General features: G+C 18.4%; 3 protein-coding genes across 3 annotated transcripts; all 3 read right to left on the reverse strand.

Moving 5' to 3' along the window:
- Window positions 1-1,790: 1,790 nt before the first annotated feature.
- On the reverse strand, window positions 1,791-2,778 carry PmUG01_08011800 (fam-l protein; the record flags this gene model as incomplete). Its single annotated transcript, XM_029004285.1, has 2 exons — window positions 1,791-2,567; window positions 2,692-2,778. The coding sequence occupies 2 exons, from the start codon at window positions 2,776-2,778 to the stop codon at window positions 1,791-1,793; spliced, it is 864 nt and encodes a 287-aa protein (XP_028860989.1).
- A 9,079-nt stretch (window positions 2,779-11,857) lies between these two features.
- Window positions 11,858-12,831, reverse strand: PmUG01_08011900 (fam-l protein; the record flags this gene model as incomplete). Its single annotated transcript, XM_029004286.1, has 2 exons — window positions 11,858-12,631; window positions 12,757-12,831. 2 exons carry the CDS (start codon window positions 12,829-12,831, stop codon window positions 11,858-11,860), a joined length of 849 nt encoding a protein of 282 aa, XP_028860990.1.
- A 4,433-nt stretch (window positions 12,832-17,264) lies between these two features.
- PmUG01_08012000 (fam-m protein) lies at window positions 17,265-18,023 on the reverse strand (the record flags this gene model as incomplete). Its single annotated transcript, XM_029004287.1, has 2 exons — window positions 17,265-17,792; window positions 17,928-18,023. The coding sequence occupies 2 exons, from the start codon at window positions 18,021-18,023 to the stop codon at window positions 17,265-17,267; spliced, it is 624 nt and encodes a 207-aa protein (XP_028860991.1).
- Between the last annotated feature and the right edge of the window lie 1,791 nt (window positions 18,024-19,814).

Here is a 19,814-nt window from a genome sequence, read left to right on the forward strand (position 1 = left end):
AGCATGCATGATTTCAATAGATTTTTTGAACCATTTTATTTAAAATAATATATATTTTTCTAAATTATTTATATTTTTTCTAAATTAAGAAATAATATACAATTAAATTAATTTCCTTATAAAATATTTATTTTTCTCCTTTAACATGTAAAACATAAGTGAATCGTTCTCTTATATATATATGGTATTAATGTCATACGATTATTTCATTCACCTGCAGATACAATATTATTTTTTCAAGAGTTTATTCTAATTTTATTATTTACACTAATGTATTGTATTTTTAGCTGATAAGATAATCGTATCTATAAATATTTAGAGAAATCAATTTTGTTTTTGTTCATAATTATTGTCTAAAATGTAATTAAAATATTTTTACATATACAGAACTAAATCTAATATATTTTATAACTTGTTATCTCTTATGATTTCTTCTATATTCTTAGTATTAAATTATCACATTAATTTAATTAAGACATTTACAAGAAAATATAGATTTAATTTTTAAACAACTAATTAAAACCTATGTAGAAAAAACAAACAAAGCAACGGGCTTATGAATTTTTTAAAATAAGTAATTTTTTTTTTGCTAAAAAATGAAGCGCAATAAATATAAATTAATTAGTAATTTTAAACCTAAAATACATACATTTTTATACGTCATTAAAAGAATATTAACTATTTACATAATATATTAATAATAATAAAAAATTAGAAAGTATACATAAAACAATAACTGCACATTATTATATTAATGTAGGAAAATTATATATTTTTTCATTACCCGTAGAGATAATTTATCCTTTTACATAGATAAAGGCAATCATAATTACACTATTATAGAAAGAAAAAAAAAAGTATATATACATAATATATATTAATGCTTAATTATATTTAATTTATTATTTTAATCTTTTAATAGTGCCAAAATATATATATATAGTATATTTATAAGTTTTCAATATAATATATATTTAATTAATTTTTTACAATTATACGTAATAATAAAGAAATAGAACGACATTATTACATCATTAAATTGTTAATATTAAGAAATCCTAAGTTATTAAGGAATTATATATAACCAATATTTAATAAAGTTATTATATTATTGCCTATTTATATGTTACATTTTATATTGTGTCAAAAAACTAAATTTTAATAAAAAGGGCTTTTTTTTGGAATTTTTCCATATTATGTTTCTCATAAAATTCATTTAATATATTATATACAAAGTTTTCATTTATGTATATATATATACAATTATATACATTCATTTTGTGCTATTGATCACAAAATAAGATATAATTTATTTAATATAAAGCTAATTTAAATGTTTTTCTAAATACATGAACAAATAAATATATTTAGCATAGAAAAAAATAAAAAAATATCACCAACTATTGGTTATACTTAAAATATAAATTAATACAAAATATCAATAAAAGTATATTAATTATTTTATCTTATATTAATTATAACCCATACGTATATATTTTTCACAGGAATCTATTTATATACACAAATGTATATATTAAGCCAAAGAATTTAATTAATCTGAAAAGATATTTTAGATTACAAATTTAAAAAAAATGAAATGTTCAAAATCACAATAAAATTCGTAACAAATTGTTTTATTCTGTGCGTCTTAATGAAGCAAAGTACATGTACGCACATTTATGAATTTTCTAGTAATTACGGATATAATTATTAGTCATATCATTAAGGATATCTTAGACAATAATTCAAATTGTTGATTTAATTATAAATAAAAATATTTCTTATAATTTTTATCTTTTTTTGAACTTAATTTTTTGGTACTTTTTAACTTTTTTATGATAATATAAAAGCCCTGATACAAGTATGGCACCTAATATAAAGAAAGGTACAATATATATTAGAAATCCAAAAAAACCTGTTATACGATAGACAAAAGTCTTACCATTTGTTTGTCGTACCACAGATTTAAAAAGCCATTCTAATGGTGAATCCTTCAACGAATTAGCCAAAGATTCTAAAACAACATATGATTTACCAGTACTATTCATAGTTGGGTTGACAATTATTATTATTTTAAATAAACCATATATAAGTCCACAACCCTCAGTAAAATCCAATATGAGTGATAATGACAACAACAAGAAAAATAGTAAAGGTAAGGTGATTCGTAATCTGTATTTTTTACATATTATTTTTTTGTACAACTTATCGCTAATTATCTTGTTATTTATAAGAAAATTCTCATAATCAAGTTCTTTGAATATTTTTTTTTCTAAATAAGAATATTTTTTTGTTTCAAATATACTAGCTTTTTTTTTCATAGCTGATTTATGGCATCCTAAAAACTTTGATGGATTTCTAAGAGATTGTTCCTTTTTTTTTGAGGGTTTCTTCGTAATATAAGTTATATCTTTTTTCTTGTGTTCAACACTATTAGGTATTTCTTCTTTTAAACCTAAAATATTTGAATAATTATCCTTTATGCATTTTCCCAGTAATCGATATGTTCTTTCATTTATTTTTCCGCAATTATTACTTCTTTTATTTAAAAATTTGCTATGAGTACACTAAAAAAGTGAAAAAAGATTATTATTTAATCAGAAGAATAATTCTATAGTAAGAAAAGTACTACTAACAATTAAACACAATAAATATAAATAGTACGAATATCCTTAAAAAATATTATCATACGACATCATGGTAAAAATGATATATCCAACTTAAAAAGACAAATATAGCAATTTTATTAAATAAAGGAGACTTAATTTTATATTCCATAATATATATATATTTTATAGGTTAATATGCTGAAAAAAGATATAATTGACAAGAATTTAATATTCTTCCAATGATGGATTCTACTATAATTTATTTAACTCCTTATCTTATTTTTTATTTTTTCATAAAAACAGTAAAAAATAAATATTATTAATTTTTTTAAAACAGTGATAAAAAAAAATAACTCTAATTTTAAACTAAAAATTTTTTATTTAAATATTATTTTAAAAAAAATAAGATTAGTTAATATAATATAAATAAAAATATTCAATAAATATTCAAAATATATAAATTACATATTTAATATAATAAAGTAATTAAATTTTGTTTTTATTAATTCATTTTAAAATAAAATAAAATAAAATATATTTGACTACTTAATATATCCAGATACTTATTATTTGTAGAATATAGAATATAGAGAATATAGATAATACATTATTCTATATAACACACTTTTCATCTATGTTTTCGTAATAATAGTTTTAATTTTATAAACATTCTATTTTTGAAAAAGTTATGCCTCAAAAATTATTAATAATTATAATAGTATAATAGTACAAATAATAAAAGAAAAAAATATTTTCCATAAATCTTTTCTCGATATCAATTTTAGTATTGGAATTATGTATTACGTTAATATATATTCTTTTATCGTAGATAATACATATATAAATGAATTTTATGACGGAAATTATAATCTACTATATACGTATATAATTGAAAGACAAGTAGACACTGATTTTATATTTTTGTAATATAATTTTTGATGGTCAAAATATTTAATTATATATAATTTAAGATATTATTTTTAAATGAAAAATTTAGAAATTTACCTATTTAATTTAATATTTTTTTTAATTATATATATATATATATATATATTTATTTATTTATTTATAAATTACACGATAAGATAATAAAATATTTATTAATATGCAGTAATTATTGTATAAACTGTATTAAGATAAAAGTAATTTTGGTAGAACACTGTAGTTTCTTAATTATATCAAAAGTAATAATAAATGTGATTTGTTTATAACTATATATTTTATCACAAATATTTATTTTTATAAACCATTATTGACATCAACGGTTATATAAGTAAAAAGTAAAATGATAATTAAAATTTAAGAACCCATTAAATTATAAAACTTCAGTAATTCTAAAATTATTAATAATCTACTAATAATTTATTTTTCAAAGAAAAAATATGATACTATTTATTGATGATTTCATATTAGAACTTAAAAAAAAAAAAACAATTTTTAATTATTATACGTCCTGTTATGAAACATATATTTCTCATAATAATTATGTGTAAAATTTGTTATGCTTATTTATAAATAAAAAAAACATGTCAATGCAAAAAGAATAATGAATTTTCTTTCGTTGAGTGAACAACAAAACAATATACATTATATTTAAATCTGATATATAACAAATATTTTATAAAAACAATTCATATAGTCACTAAAAACCATAAATAAAAAAAAAGGGAAATTGTTGAAAATAAATTACTACATTGGTTGAACTTATATTAATTATGATATTATATATCAAACTAAGCGATAAGATATTTCATATAACTCAAATTCAGCTGAAATATTGACACATAATTTTTTGAATTTAAATCACATATTTTTATTGGTAATATTAAGCAATAACTATTAAACTTTTTTATGTTGCGACATATATATAGGTCCTACATAAGAGAAGTAATGTATCTTAAAAAAATAAAATATAATAAGAATACAGATACAACAACATGTAAGCTATTAAAATAATTAACTATATATTTCTATAAATTTGTGTATCATTATGTATGTTTACATTAATTGGGTTCAATGAGAGAAAATTTATAAGTAAACAACAATTATATTATTTTAATCATAAATAAAAACTTTTTCAGATACATTAAAGGAATTACTTCTGAAATAAATATATTAATTAAAACCAGGCTTAAATTTCATTTTCACATATTTTTACGGCTTATTTTAAGAAATTTAAAAATACATAAATAACCGTTAAGATACATAATAAAGTAAATAACTATATGTTTGTACCTCATGGGAACTAAATCTTCTTATTACTTTTGACTTTTCTATATATAAATAATTTCCTAATGAAATAATAAATTATAACAGTAATACAAATTTTATTAACGAAAGCATTTTTGCAAAGTTAATGATAAGTTCTACTAATAAATGTTGAAATATTTAAATGTTTTTTCTGGGTATCATACGTACATTTTCTGTGTTTATTTATAAGAATAAACCACCTAAAAAGTAGATTTTCAAAAAAATATATCTATCATTTTAAATAGCATACATATAACTTATGTGCATTTATTAAATAATTTCTTGGATTTATCGTTTGAATTTTATTTATCCTTACACTATACATTTCCATAATAATATATTTCAATATTAACAACTTCTTTTTCTATACAATTATATCCTTTTTCAAATAACATCTATTTAATCCTCTATTATTTGTTCGTTCCTCATTTATTAAAAATAATATATGAGTTCTTAAATCTATTGTTTCATCTTCACTGTAAAAATTATATTAAGATTTATCATGATACACTACAACAACAAGAAAATATTTTTATTATTTATAATGTCATAATTTTTATTACTCATAAAGAAACATATCCAATATATATATATAATATAAAGCAGAAAAAAGAATATACCACATTTTTTAATATAATATCATTATACCGCATTACTTAAATTTAGATAGAACCAAATAAAAATGACAAATAGTATAGTTTTAGTTAAAATAAAATATTTATTTTATCTATACAGGTTAAAATTAATTAATTTTGCAATACTCCAAATAATTAAAAAAAAAATTTTATATTGATAAGATAGTAACAAAAGGATGCAGTTATTGTCTTTGTTATTTTTATTTTTAGAGAGTTTTAAACTATAGACATAAAAAAAGTACATAAAGTATAAAAATGAAGAGATAATTTTAAAAAATATTTTTAAATATTTCTAGTAAACTTATTTATAAAATGATCAACAACGTATAATACAATTTACGATAAAACTCATTTTATTAATAAATGCTCAAAGAATAAATATATATATATATTTTAATGATCTGACATCAATTTTAAACTAGTGTTGCCCATATTTTTCAAAAAATAAAATAAAATTTTTTTTTTTGTTTATAAATATTTTACTTTACAATTAAAATAGAAAAATATATTCGCTGACAATAGGTATATAAGTGTATATTACGTATATAATTAAATTTTTATTGGGCTTACTAATAATAAGCTTAGTTATTGGTATAAGTTATACCTTTTAAAAATTAAGTTATAATTAAAAAGCATACATTTTCCATAGCATATACTAGTTTTCATATGATAAAAAAAAATAAAAATAAAAGACAACGATTTTTTTAATAATAAATATTCCACTATGTACCTTATAACTACAACGCGTAGAGCTTTTACACAAGAAGAATTTTTAAAATGAATTTTTGATTTAATTCTCTTACAAATTTTTTACGTTCTAAAAAATACTCCCAATTTAACACATCTATATATATTCGTCACATTATTATTAATGGAACACTATAATTTTTATGTTATATAAAATAGAACACTTTATTTATTATAACTAAAATAAAATTTATTAACTTTAAGAATTAAATTATATTAATTATTTTTTTTGTTTAAATATAAATTATTAAGTTCTATAGATATAAAAATAATAAAAAAAGTAATAAAAATATAAAAATGAATACAGTAAAAAAACGTTTTTAGGAGCCATGATAATTAGAAAAACTTATGATGAAAATATTATTTTAAATAAAATAATTTACAACAAGAAATAATATCTTTTTTAATGCGAAAACAACATACACAAAATAACATACAATAAACACAGGAATATAATTATTTCATTATTTATATTTTTGACATCCTTATTTTGGAGATAACAATTTATATAATTTTCTGTTGATTCTCCAAGAAATATTACTCAACAGCATATATTAAATTATAACTTTTATGTAACTTAAATAAAATACATTAAATATTTAATTAAATATATTTATAAAAGCAGAATATTTTATATTGCATATTGTCTGTTGTATATATTAAATGTAGATATTTACAAAAATATAATATATAACATATATTACATTATATGTATAATAATAAATTGATACTAATTTGTGTAAGCAAATTACCTTTGAAAGGAATAATTAACTAAATAAAAATATATAAAATCTTTAAATTTTTAGTATTATATATCATACATATTACCCTACAATGTTTTACAAAAATAAGAAAATTATTTTTTTATGTAATATTTTTATATACATATATAGATATATATATATATAAATATATTTAAAAAGATATATGATTCTAATATCTTAAGTAATTTTTATATTTTTATGTTCCGTGCCTTGTCAAAATTTCCAAATTTATGTTTATATAAAAAAACATAACTTATCTTAATAATTAGTACTATCCATCATGAAAAATATATGATGAATAAAATTACATAAATTAATAATTTCCTATTTAATAATATATTATTGCGGATTATATATATTTTCAGTGAAATTATAATTTTTCTATTGATTCATTAAGTAATATTATTACATTCATCTTTATTATTGAACTATTAAATCTTTTCAACAATGTTATTATCATTATGAAGGATATTGAAGCATATCCGCACAAATTATATATGTTACATTAATAGTTAAAATGAAAATAATTAAGAGGTTTATTTACTTCATTTTCATTCTATTTTAGCACTTTATATACATTTATTTTTTACAACTATTTTATTTTTTTCAATATATACTTAACGGTTTAATATTAAAAATACATTTACCTACATTTATATAAAGTAATTTTTACAAAAAAAAAAAAAAAAAAAACAACAAAGATTATAGTATAATTTGTTTTTTTCCAACTTACAAATAAATGTATTCATCATAAGTATAAATAATTTGTTTGTACATATTTTTTAATAATACTTTAGTGCACTTCCTTACCTACTCGTTTATACATGGTGAATAATATAAACATGTGCATCTACTCGTAAGTTCATTTTATACGTACACACATTTATGTGCATATACAACTAGTGTTGCTCCACTTTACAAACGACTAACCACTTTTACATTTGAATTTTTTATGTTTTATTTTGTACCTTCTTAAACCTTATTATGTAAATACAAATTAAAACCTTATAAATGATTCCTTCATAGAAGTAAAAAAAAGTATTTCCACAATTTTGATGCTATATAAAATGGAGTTCCTATTAAAAGAATTCTCTGAGAAATAAATTTATTTAAACGGAGCTAGGTGTATGTGCCTTACCCCGCATATTTTATCCGCTTCCTCTTTTTAATATACTTAAGAAAAATATCTTTTTCAATGAACTATATATATAGTTGATATTGTACCTTGTCATACATCACAGTTCCATCATTCGTTTCATTCTATCCTTTATACATAAGCATTTACATGGACACACGTGCAAGAGAAAATAAGTTGGTAATGTGAGAAATAACATGTAAATAAATTTTCATCATGCATATGCTTATATGTATATATATATTTATGTGAATCCGTTTACAACTTTTCAATGTAAAGCTAATATACCCAAAGAAAGATAGTACAAAAAAAAAACAAAAAATAATATATATATAGATATGTATTATATGAATAAATAAGCATTTATTCATAAGTAATGTTATCTTATGTACACACAAAATTATGTGCAGAATTATGTCCTAAAATTAATTTAGTTATTAATATATGTAAAATCACCTTTCAAATATAAATGTTTAATTAGATATGTTTAGTTTTAAATGGATAGAATACACATTAGTGTTTTTTAAAAAATATTTTTCTAATGGAGTCAAAAACTAAAAAACAATTTACCTACAGATATAGGAAGCTTGATCTTAGAAGAAATTCCTCAAAAAATATCATAAGGGAAAATGGATAAATAATATCATGTAAAATACTTTTTATGACGTTTACTTGTTTTAATTTTCTCTTGTTTATTCTGTGCAGTAGAAAATTCTCACATTAACACTATTGATAACACTGTCAAATAAGTCAAAATATAATGGTACTCATAAAAATAAATACAGATTTTATAAAATATATGAAGTTATATATGTGAAAATATATATATGGACGCATATTCCTATGGAATACATGTATTTACATTAGTATATACAAATTCCCATATGTACATACACATGCACACATGTATATACATGGTATAGCAACATGTATGACACATAAAAATTTTTTTAAATCTTTTTTTCTTCAGTTCTCATATTCCCAATTACTAGGAACGTATATAATTAGAGACTTATTTTTGCTATTATTAGCTTTTTCAGAAAAACTAAGGAAAGAAAAAATAAATTAGAAAAATTTTGCAAAGAGATACACTTCCATTTTTTTTCTTTCTCTTTTACATTAAATATTTATATGTATATCCATATTCGTTTTTAGCAAAATGTAATTGTAATTTTTGTTATAACATTGCAAAAAAAGAGAGAAAAAGAGTAATTTCCGAATTTGAAATTAAACATATATACTTTGTGTCATAATTAATCAGATTTTATGCTACTTAATTATTTTTTATTTTTCTTATTTTCATTTTTTTGGATTTACTTTTGCATGGCTTGTCGACATATGGTTTAACTTTTTCTCCATTCTTCCCTTTTTAATTGTAACTTTCGCATTGAACGAGTTATCCTGAGAGAGTTACAAATATTCTAAAAAAAAAAAAAGCGTATGGCTCATATCCATAATATTGTTATTCTTAAAGTTTACATATTGTTAATTCATACAACACTTATTTTTTATTTTTAATAAAATTTTTAAATGCCTACTCTTTCAATACTTATGCATACAATGATATATGGTACACTATTCGTCCAAAATATAATAATTTTTATAATTATAATTACATATATCAAAACTAACGTTAGATCAGTGTAATATTCTGTTCACAATTCAATGACTATGTTACGATGATAGAACGCAAATTTTATTCTTTCAATAATTTAAAGATTTTTACACAAAATTATTCAAATAAAATTTAATAACATTTTATTTTTGTATTTTAATTTTCCACGTGTTAAATACAAAAAAAATTAAAACGAAAAAATTGAGTTAAAAAAAAAAATAAACAATAAGTAGTAAACTTTTTATGGAGATATATATGTGTGTAATTTATATTCAGTACCCATATGCACATGTATTTATTTAAAAAAAATTCAAAAAGTAGAGAACAGATAAGAAAAAGAAAATATATATTAGTGTAATATAATCACTTTACATAAGTATATATATTATATACACATAAGATAATATTTTAATAAAATACAGCAACGACTAATATTAATAAACAGAAATACATGTAAATATTTTTTTATTGAAATTCTTAGCAGCATTTTGTCTTTCAGCACTCAGAATGTTTCTTGTAAATTATTCTCATATACTCTCTCTCTTTATTATATTTTTTAAAAAAACAAACATGTACGCATTATTGCATTGACTAAACGAAACATTATAATAATATTTTAATACTATTACTGAAACATATATTAATATTTTATTATAATTTTCGCTTTAGTCTATAAAAATATAAATTTAATAAATTAAATTTAATTATAATATTACTAGCAAATTATTCGTACACGAAATCACTTGCATTACACTTATTTAATTAAAACATATAAAAATATATAATAATTTTTAAACACAACTTATTAAAACTTATGTGGTCAAAAAAAGAAATAGTCATATATATATGAATTATATAAAAAAAATAATATATTTTTTTTAATTTCATTTGTTTTAAAAATTGGGCCATATAAATGGATTATTAATTGTCATCATAAACTATGCATATTTATATACAACTTTAAAATCATGTTAACTTTATTATATATTAGTATACATGAAAATTAGGAAATATATATAAAAAAACATTTACACATTATTTTACGATTGTTCAAGTAATATATAATTTTTCAGTACCACTAATGATAATTTAGCGTTTTACAGATATATACTCACATTAAAATTTGTTCAATTATAAAAAATATGAAAAATGTATTTATCCATACTATATATTAACATATGTTTAAAATTAATTAATTTATTTAACATTTATATAATGTAAAAAATAAAAAAAAATGTAAATAGTTTTCGCATATTTCAAATGTAATATATATTTAAGTGGTCTAAAATTTAATCAACACTCTAAAGTTAATAAATGTTTCTAAATCTTCATTTTAAATGTAAATAAACAGAATCTATAATTTGGTAAACACATATAAATAATCAAAATTTAATAAGGAAATGTTTTTATTATGTAAATATTCAAATATATATAAATCAAAAAAAAACTAAAAGTGTATTAATATAGTTTTATCATTAATTAAGTTTTATATCATATTTCTCATAAAATATATTTTATAGAATAAATATTAAAATTAATATTTACTAAAAACAATACATATATACATCTTAAAATAACAAAACATATGCACTTTCTTACATTAAATTCCAAGCAATACACCTTTATAACCAGTTTAAAAATAATAATACATTTCTTTGTAACCTGAAAAAATAGCCTTTATCGAATAGAACAAAATACATTATAGAAAGTAGCACAATTAAATAAATATATATATTAGCACAAAATTTCAATAAAATTATATAAATTTTCCTACTTATATACTAATGTTAACTCACAAAATTTTTTTATGATAAAAATCTAATTAAATAAAAACTAAATATATTTTTTGAAAAAACATATTTTAATAAGTTGCAATAATACTTTATAATAAAAATTAATATATATTAAAAACTTAAAAATTTCAAAAAAATTAAGAACTTAATTTACACTTTCGGGTAAAAAAGTGCATGTATACGTTGGTGTATTTATAAAATTTAAGAAATTATGGTTATTCTTAATATGTTAATAAGTAAAGATATAACTATCTCTACCTTATATTAATGACTTCATTGCAGAGAGTAACATACTAAATATTATTCATTTTACCTTTTTCTTAACTTAATTTTTTCAAATTTTTTAACTTTTTTATGGTAGTAAATAATTCCTGATATGAGTGTCACTCCTAATATAATGAAAGGTAAGAAATATATTAATATACCACATAAACCAGTTGACGCATAGACCTCCTTTTTAATATTACTACCATCCATTTTAGTATATGTCCATAAAGGCTTTAAAAAGTCTGCCAAATCTTTTCCTATAAAATTTCCAAAAGTTTGTCCTAAAAACTTCCAAATGTTTTCATCATGCGTATTCAGTAATTGGCGCAACATATTTATAAGACCACAACCCACAAATAAATCTAATACTAGTGATATTGATAATAACAAAAACAATAATAAAGGTAAGGCAATTCGTAGTCCATATTTTTTAAACATTATTTCTTTGTACAACTTATTATTTATTACCCTGTTATTTTTAAGAAAATTCTCATAATCAAGTTCTTTAAATATTTTTTTTTCTAAATAAGAAAATGTTTTTGTTTCAAAAATAAAAGATTTATTTTTTCTATCCTGTTTATGACTTTTACAATTATTTAATGAACTTACATTTAATAGTTTCTTTCTTGTTAGCTCTCTTTTTTCATTATTATAAGTATGTTTCTTTTTGTTCTCTCCATTATAGGGTACCTCTTCTTTTAAACTCATAGTACTTAAATGAGAATTCTGCTTATTTTTTGTTAGTAATCTATAAATTCTTTTATCTAATTTTCTAAGAACATTGTAGTTTTCGTCGAAATATTTCTTAAAAGAAGACTAAAATAAAAAAAAAATATTTGTTATATAAATACTAGGATATGACTTTCTCAAAAACATTTCTAATAAAAATATAACAAGAAAAAAATGAAAAATGGAAATATTCTTATATAATATTATAGCACCACATCATTGATTAAGTTTATTCTCAATGTTAAGAGGGTAAATGCTGTAATTTCAATTAAAAACCATAGTTTCATTTTCTTCTCTATTATATGGCTATTTAATATTATAATATATTAAGTAATAAATTAACAATAATATAATAATCTTTTAATAATAAAAGAAAACATAACTATTTATTTAATTTTAATTTTTCTTTTTTTTTGTTTTCGTAAAATTTATTAAAAATTATGTAAATATAATATTTATTACAATAGAGACAAGGAAATACAATTTTAAAAATATAGTGAAGAAAGTTTATTTTAATTTAACTTTTAGAAAACTAATATTTATTAAAATGGAGCAATTTGAGTTTATCCATAAATATTATATATACATAATTTATTGTAGTTCAGTAATTAAATTATTTATATTATTAGTATTCTTTAAAAATAAAACAAAAAAAATATATAAGTTTCTTTAGCATTTCCATATTGGCTTTATGTAGAATATGGAATATACAGAATATGTAGAATATAGATAAATTTAATGTTCTATATATTAAAAGAACAATAACTAATTTTAACTGTGCTTCTCCGTCAGAAATTATAATTATATAAATATTATACTTTAGAGCAGCTTATTATTAATAAATAATATTATTATGATAATACAATAGTAGACATAATTAAATAAGAAAGTTTTTTACAAATTTTTATGATTTATTAATAACAGTACTTATGTTTTCTAGTGGTTTTTTATATATTTAACAAATCGAATTTATATTGCGCTACCAAAACCGTAAAACATTATATATTTAAAAGGTAAATAACTTATGATTTTTCACGTTTGCATAATAATTTTCGAATGTTATATTTTTTAATTATATTTGATTCATATCATTATTTGTAAATATTATGCTTCTAAATTCCTTTACATAAAATTTTTTTTTTATTAATTATATATATTTATTTAGAAATATTGTCGATATAATTAAAAAAAAATAAATAAATATCATTTATCATGTTATGAAATATATTGTTATCAGGATAAACTGCTATGATCAATTATTCATATATCGAGTCTTTCAATAATAATATAAATGTATATTATTTATTGTCAATTTATTATATCATAGTTATTCAAGAAATTCTTACAAAAAGATTTTGAATGCTTAATTATGTACTTGTAATAATCATATAATAAATATAAATATCCTTTCATATTATTGTATGGAATTATGAGATTTAATGTTAATATCCTGAATCAAACAATTCTTACATAAATTAATTTTACTCTAATAAAAGTTGACCATTTTTCATCAATATTCTGTATTTCAATCCCCAATATGTAACGATATTTTTCATTATCTCTAATGTATTAACTTAATTTTTATAGATATTATACATTTTATTTGAACACTTTTTAAAATAAAAATATGGTTTTAAAATATTGATTAAATAAATTATAAAATATAAAACAAAATAAAAGATAGATAACTAAAAAAAGAGAAAATATTTCAAAAATATTATTATAAATCTACGTAGCATAAAAAAAAATTAAAAAATAAATCTACACAAAAAATTGAACAAATTATTCTTAGATCTATATATAATTATGTTTATTTTATATATATATAAATAATATGATTTTCCAAAAAATACGTCAGTTGTTAAATGTTCGTATTCACATATATTACTCGTCTTTTTTTTTTTTTTATTATTTTCTTAAATATATATCTTTATACAATTATGTAAACGTTTTTCTTTCTTTTTCCTTTTTCCTCACATTTCTCAATAAAAGGATTTTACTATTTATCCATATATATTTCTTCAAAATTATAGACTTCATGTATTAGTAATATATCACGAAATTACTTTTATTTTTCTTTTTTATATATAAACTCTTAATTACATAAAAATTAATTTTTATAAAAATTTAACAATAAAAAAAAAAATAAAAAACTATTAAACACTATAAATTTACGCAAAGATTAATATATTTAAGGATATGCTAATTTACATGGAATCATTTAGTTAAGAAAATTTTTTAGTATAATTTTGGTTAATTTTAAAAAAAAGGAAATTTTGAACATTATAATAATTGGAGAATAATAACTAAAAAATAATATATTTATTGGATGATCTTTTTATGGTAGATTTATAATTATAACTTTTATTTGTGTAAATATTTTATGACATATTATACTATAATTTTTCTTTATGTAATGTTTATTATTATAGAAATATAAAAAAAAAAAAATTTATTATATACATAAATAATTATAACTTTAATTAATATACTCAACACATTGTTATTAGATTTTTATTTAGAAGAGAACATTACATAATATATTAAATAGAAAATTACATTACGTAAAAGCTAGTACCTCGTATATTATTATTATACTCATTTATTTGCATTGATAATAGTGCGTGATTATATATATATTTTTATATATTTTCCATACATTCTCAAAAAGACATGCATGAATATCGAAATAATTATATATATTTGTTTTTTCGTATAATCTCTAGAATTAATGTAATTATATATGTACCAAAAAATTAAACTACATTTCATTTATAAGCATACCATAATATAAATGAAAAGTATTTTTAATATGAATTTAATATGTTTTATCTAAATTTATTAATATAAATAAATACTTAAACATATGAATTTACATATATTGTAGATTCATATAATTATAACTTTTTACTTTGTAGAACAAATGTCAATAATGTATGAATGATAAAATCTTATAAATGTATTTTTAAGAATTTGATTATATTTACACTTACAGGGAAAAAATAAATGTAAATATGATGACATGTTCATATTTATCCTGATAAAAGAATAAAAGAAATAATAAAACTTAAGCATTAATTGGTGAATTTATAAAACATTACTAAAAAAATGAGATAGAAATATTAAAAAATATTTATAATAAAATCATAAATATATAAAATTAAAAATAAATGCAATTATTAATAACATAAAAATAATTATTAAAATAAGAGACAGTAGATTCTCAATATTATAAATTACAAAAACAATATTATTGCCTTATACTAAAAATCTTTATCAATCATGTTTAAAAAAAGGTATAATGAATTAAGATAAACTAGAAAAGAAAAATTCAATTATATGAATGTTTCAAAATATGAATTCGTTAATGAATGAAAATAGTATATTTTTCTCTAAATGAAATAAAAATATGTTGTATTCATAAAATTATTTAACCATTTCTGTTGAGGGATTGACGTAAACAACATATCTTTTTTTATTAGAAGTAAAAAATTTTTATTAGAATAGAAAAGAATACGTATATTTTTTTCTATATATTAACAATAGTTTAACTAATTTGTTGTAATATATTATGTTAGATATATTAAATGAAGCCTTGGGTATTTTAGAATTTTAAACAGTTACTAAAGCAAAAACAATTTCAATAAATGATCTATAAATATTTGATTAATTTTAATTAATTAATATTATCTTTTAATGATACAAACAAGCAAATGAAATATATACTATATTTATTTAAAAATTATTAGTAACCTATATTTTTTAATAATACTTACAAAATTAAGTTACTTTGTTGTTAATAAAAATATTAAAATAATATATTTTTTAATTATTCACTTAATTGCAACGATTCAGGATCGACTGATCAACAAAAACGTATAAATAGTCCATTATTACAAAGTGTATTTTTTTTAGTATATATTTTTAATTTCATATATATACATTAAAAAAAAAAAAAGTTAAAATTATTGTTACAATAAATATATTTTGCTCCATGCTTCTAGTGAAACCAATTTTATATATTAAACATTAATTCTTCTTCTTAGTAAAATATATACATAAATATATATAAATGTATAGAAATACATACAATTCCTTTAATAAAACACAAAAAAACACATCTTTCGTTTAAGTTTAATACCAATAATATACTTTCTTGAAAACCTGAAAAATAATTTTAGACCAGTGTAATATGCTAAATAATATGGAAAAGTGATTTCTAGGAATTTAAATTATCACCTATATATATATTTATATTAATTGTGGCATTATTTATTAATTTTTTACAACAATCATATATTTATAAAAACATATTTTATTATACAACAATGTATATTATATTACAATGAGGATTTAAAATACCAATTCGAAAACATTAAAAAATTCAAATTCACTAAAATATAAAGAACATATTTATTTATATTTTTATATTGTGAAATATAAGGTGTACAATACTATTTATAATACTTCAAGCATTATATGTACGTTTATTAAGAATGTCACTAAAAATATCATAATTTTTCATATTAAAGTCTTCTCTATATAAAAATATGCATTCTCTATTATTTATGTTACTCAGACATAAACTTAATTTTTTCATATTTTTCATTATTCCTTAATATCTTATAAATTGCAATTATAAGTATAACAGATAATATAATCATGAAAAAGCTAAAAAATACTATTAGAGAATATTTGCCTGTATGCTTTGTCATCTTATCTATAACATTATAGATAAATTCCCAAATGGATTCCCTTTAATCGTTTCCCATTTAACATCCAAAAATGTTAATCCTGGTGATATTGGTATTCCTATTCCTAACAATAAAAAAATAAAAAATAGAGCGAATCCAAAACCGTAATTCCTAAATTTTATTTTCTTTAAATCTATATCACAAATTCTCCTCTTTTTTTCAACAAAATCATCAAAATCTTTTTTCTTTATCCATTTTTTTGGAAAATGAAAATGTTTTCCATCAAACATTCCATTATTATAATCTATAATTTCCGTGTAGTATTGCTGCTTATTTAGTAAACTTCCGTTTGATGGATTGTTTTTACCTTTGGTCAATTTTTCATTATTACATATATTTATTTTTTTGCATTTCATACTATTCGATATATCTTCTGTTAAACCTACTTTATTTGAATCCTTATCCTTTTTATATTTTACTAGTAGTCGATAATGTATTGCTTCTGATATATTATCGAGATTCCATTTCACATTCAAAGATTTGTTAAACATTATCTAAAAAAAAAGAGAAGTGTAAATATTTTCCACATATTAGAATACAGAATGTAATGATAAAAAACATCATTAATTAATATATAAAACTAAGAATATAAATAATAAAATTGTCTTTAAATGGAATAATCATAGTACATCACTGCTAAAATGATATATCGAAGCTAAAATTATAAACGCAGAAAATTTAATGTATAATTTTAGTTTAATTATTTGCTCCATGTTATAGACCATTAATATTGTGATATGTTCAGATAGAAATAAAATAATATTATTATAATATAATTCAAATTAACAAAAATACTACATTTGTTTAAAATATTTATTTTTATTATTGCTTCTTAAACACTTAATATAATGCAAAAAACTAAGTGGAGCTTTACATCTACAAAAAAATTTAAAACTTTATATGTATATTACAATATTTTTAACTTAATATTTTCAAAAAAAAAGCAAATTTCATTTAAAAAAAAATATAATATATTCATAAATATTCAGAATATATAATTTTATTAATTAAAGTAATGCACTGATAAAATAATTTTTTTTATTAAACATTTTCATAATAATATAAAAATGAAAAAAAATGTTTTTTAAATATTTAGAAATATTGAGCGTATATAGAATACATAGAAGGTATATAATATATATTTAATACATTTCTCTACATGTTGCAAAAATAATTACTAATATTATTAATATTTTGTTTTAAAAGAAAATTTTATTATTCTTAAAAATATTATTCATATAAATAAAAAAATTATTTTAATAATACATAAAAAACAAAATTATATATTGCTTGAATTATAACGCATAATTTAGTAAATTCTGAAGCACATATAGTACTTTATACGCTATAATATAATTAAATAGGTCTAATTAATTTTATATTATATAATCCGTGAAAAAATGTATAGTTTAGTGGAAAATGAAGACTAATTTTTTATTTTTCTTAAAAAATTTTTCATAACTACTTTTCTTGATTATGTTTAACTTATATCAATACATTTAAATGAAATGCTTCTAAATTCTTAACTTAATTTTTTTTTTTTGACTTAATATATATACTTAAAAGAACTATAATAAAAAAAAAAAATATTATTACATAATATACGTTAATACGTACATAATTTAGTTTTAGTAATGTGTTTGCTTAATTCTTCCTTTAATATAAATATATATCGCATTCGTTATGAATTTATTATATGGTATATATTAAACTAATATTTATAAAATTAAATTATATCAACAACTACGTATCTCCTCTAATAATATAATAAATATAGGTATCATTTAATTTATTTCTGACATATTTTATTACTCAGAATTAATAACCTTCTACATATATTATTACTAAAAATTAAAATTATACAAATATATCTTAAAATTTTTTATCAGTATTATGATATACAAAATAAAACTATCTTTAGAAATATACATATATAATAAAGAAAAGAATATAATTACGTGAAGTATTATTACTTTTAATACTAACAATAAAATATATATATATTAAAGAAAAATTATTAAAATAACAATTTTAGCACTTGATGTAACATTAAGAAAAATACCACTAAAACATTACTCAAATCGAATAATGTACAATATAACATAATATTATCAAGAAAAAAGATATTTTAATATATAAAATATTAAATATTAAACAATAATACACAGAAAATTCTTTTATATATAGATACTTTTTATTAGATTGTTATAGAGTTTAGAATAAATTATTTATAGCTTATTCATAAGCAAATATATAACTCTTAAAATTATTTGTAAAAATATAACTCGTCTTAAACTAAAATGACTGAAATAAAGGTTATGTTTTAAGAAATATATCTTCACAACAAGAAATATGCATATACGAATATTTTTATTGATCACTCTTACTTACGCTAACTAGGAATAATTATAAAAATATAATATATTAAACATATTACTTTAATAATATAATAGTAAATTTATAATAATTTTCCTAAAAAAAATACACCTATAAAAAATATTTAAAAAAAAAAAAAA

This window comes from Plasmodium malariae, assembly GCF_900090045.1.
Source record: "Plasmodium malariae genome assembly, chromosome: 8".
Lineage (NCBI taxonomy): Eukaryota > Apicomplexa > Aconoidasida > Haemosporida > Plasmodiidae > Plasmodium > Plasmodium malariae.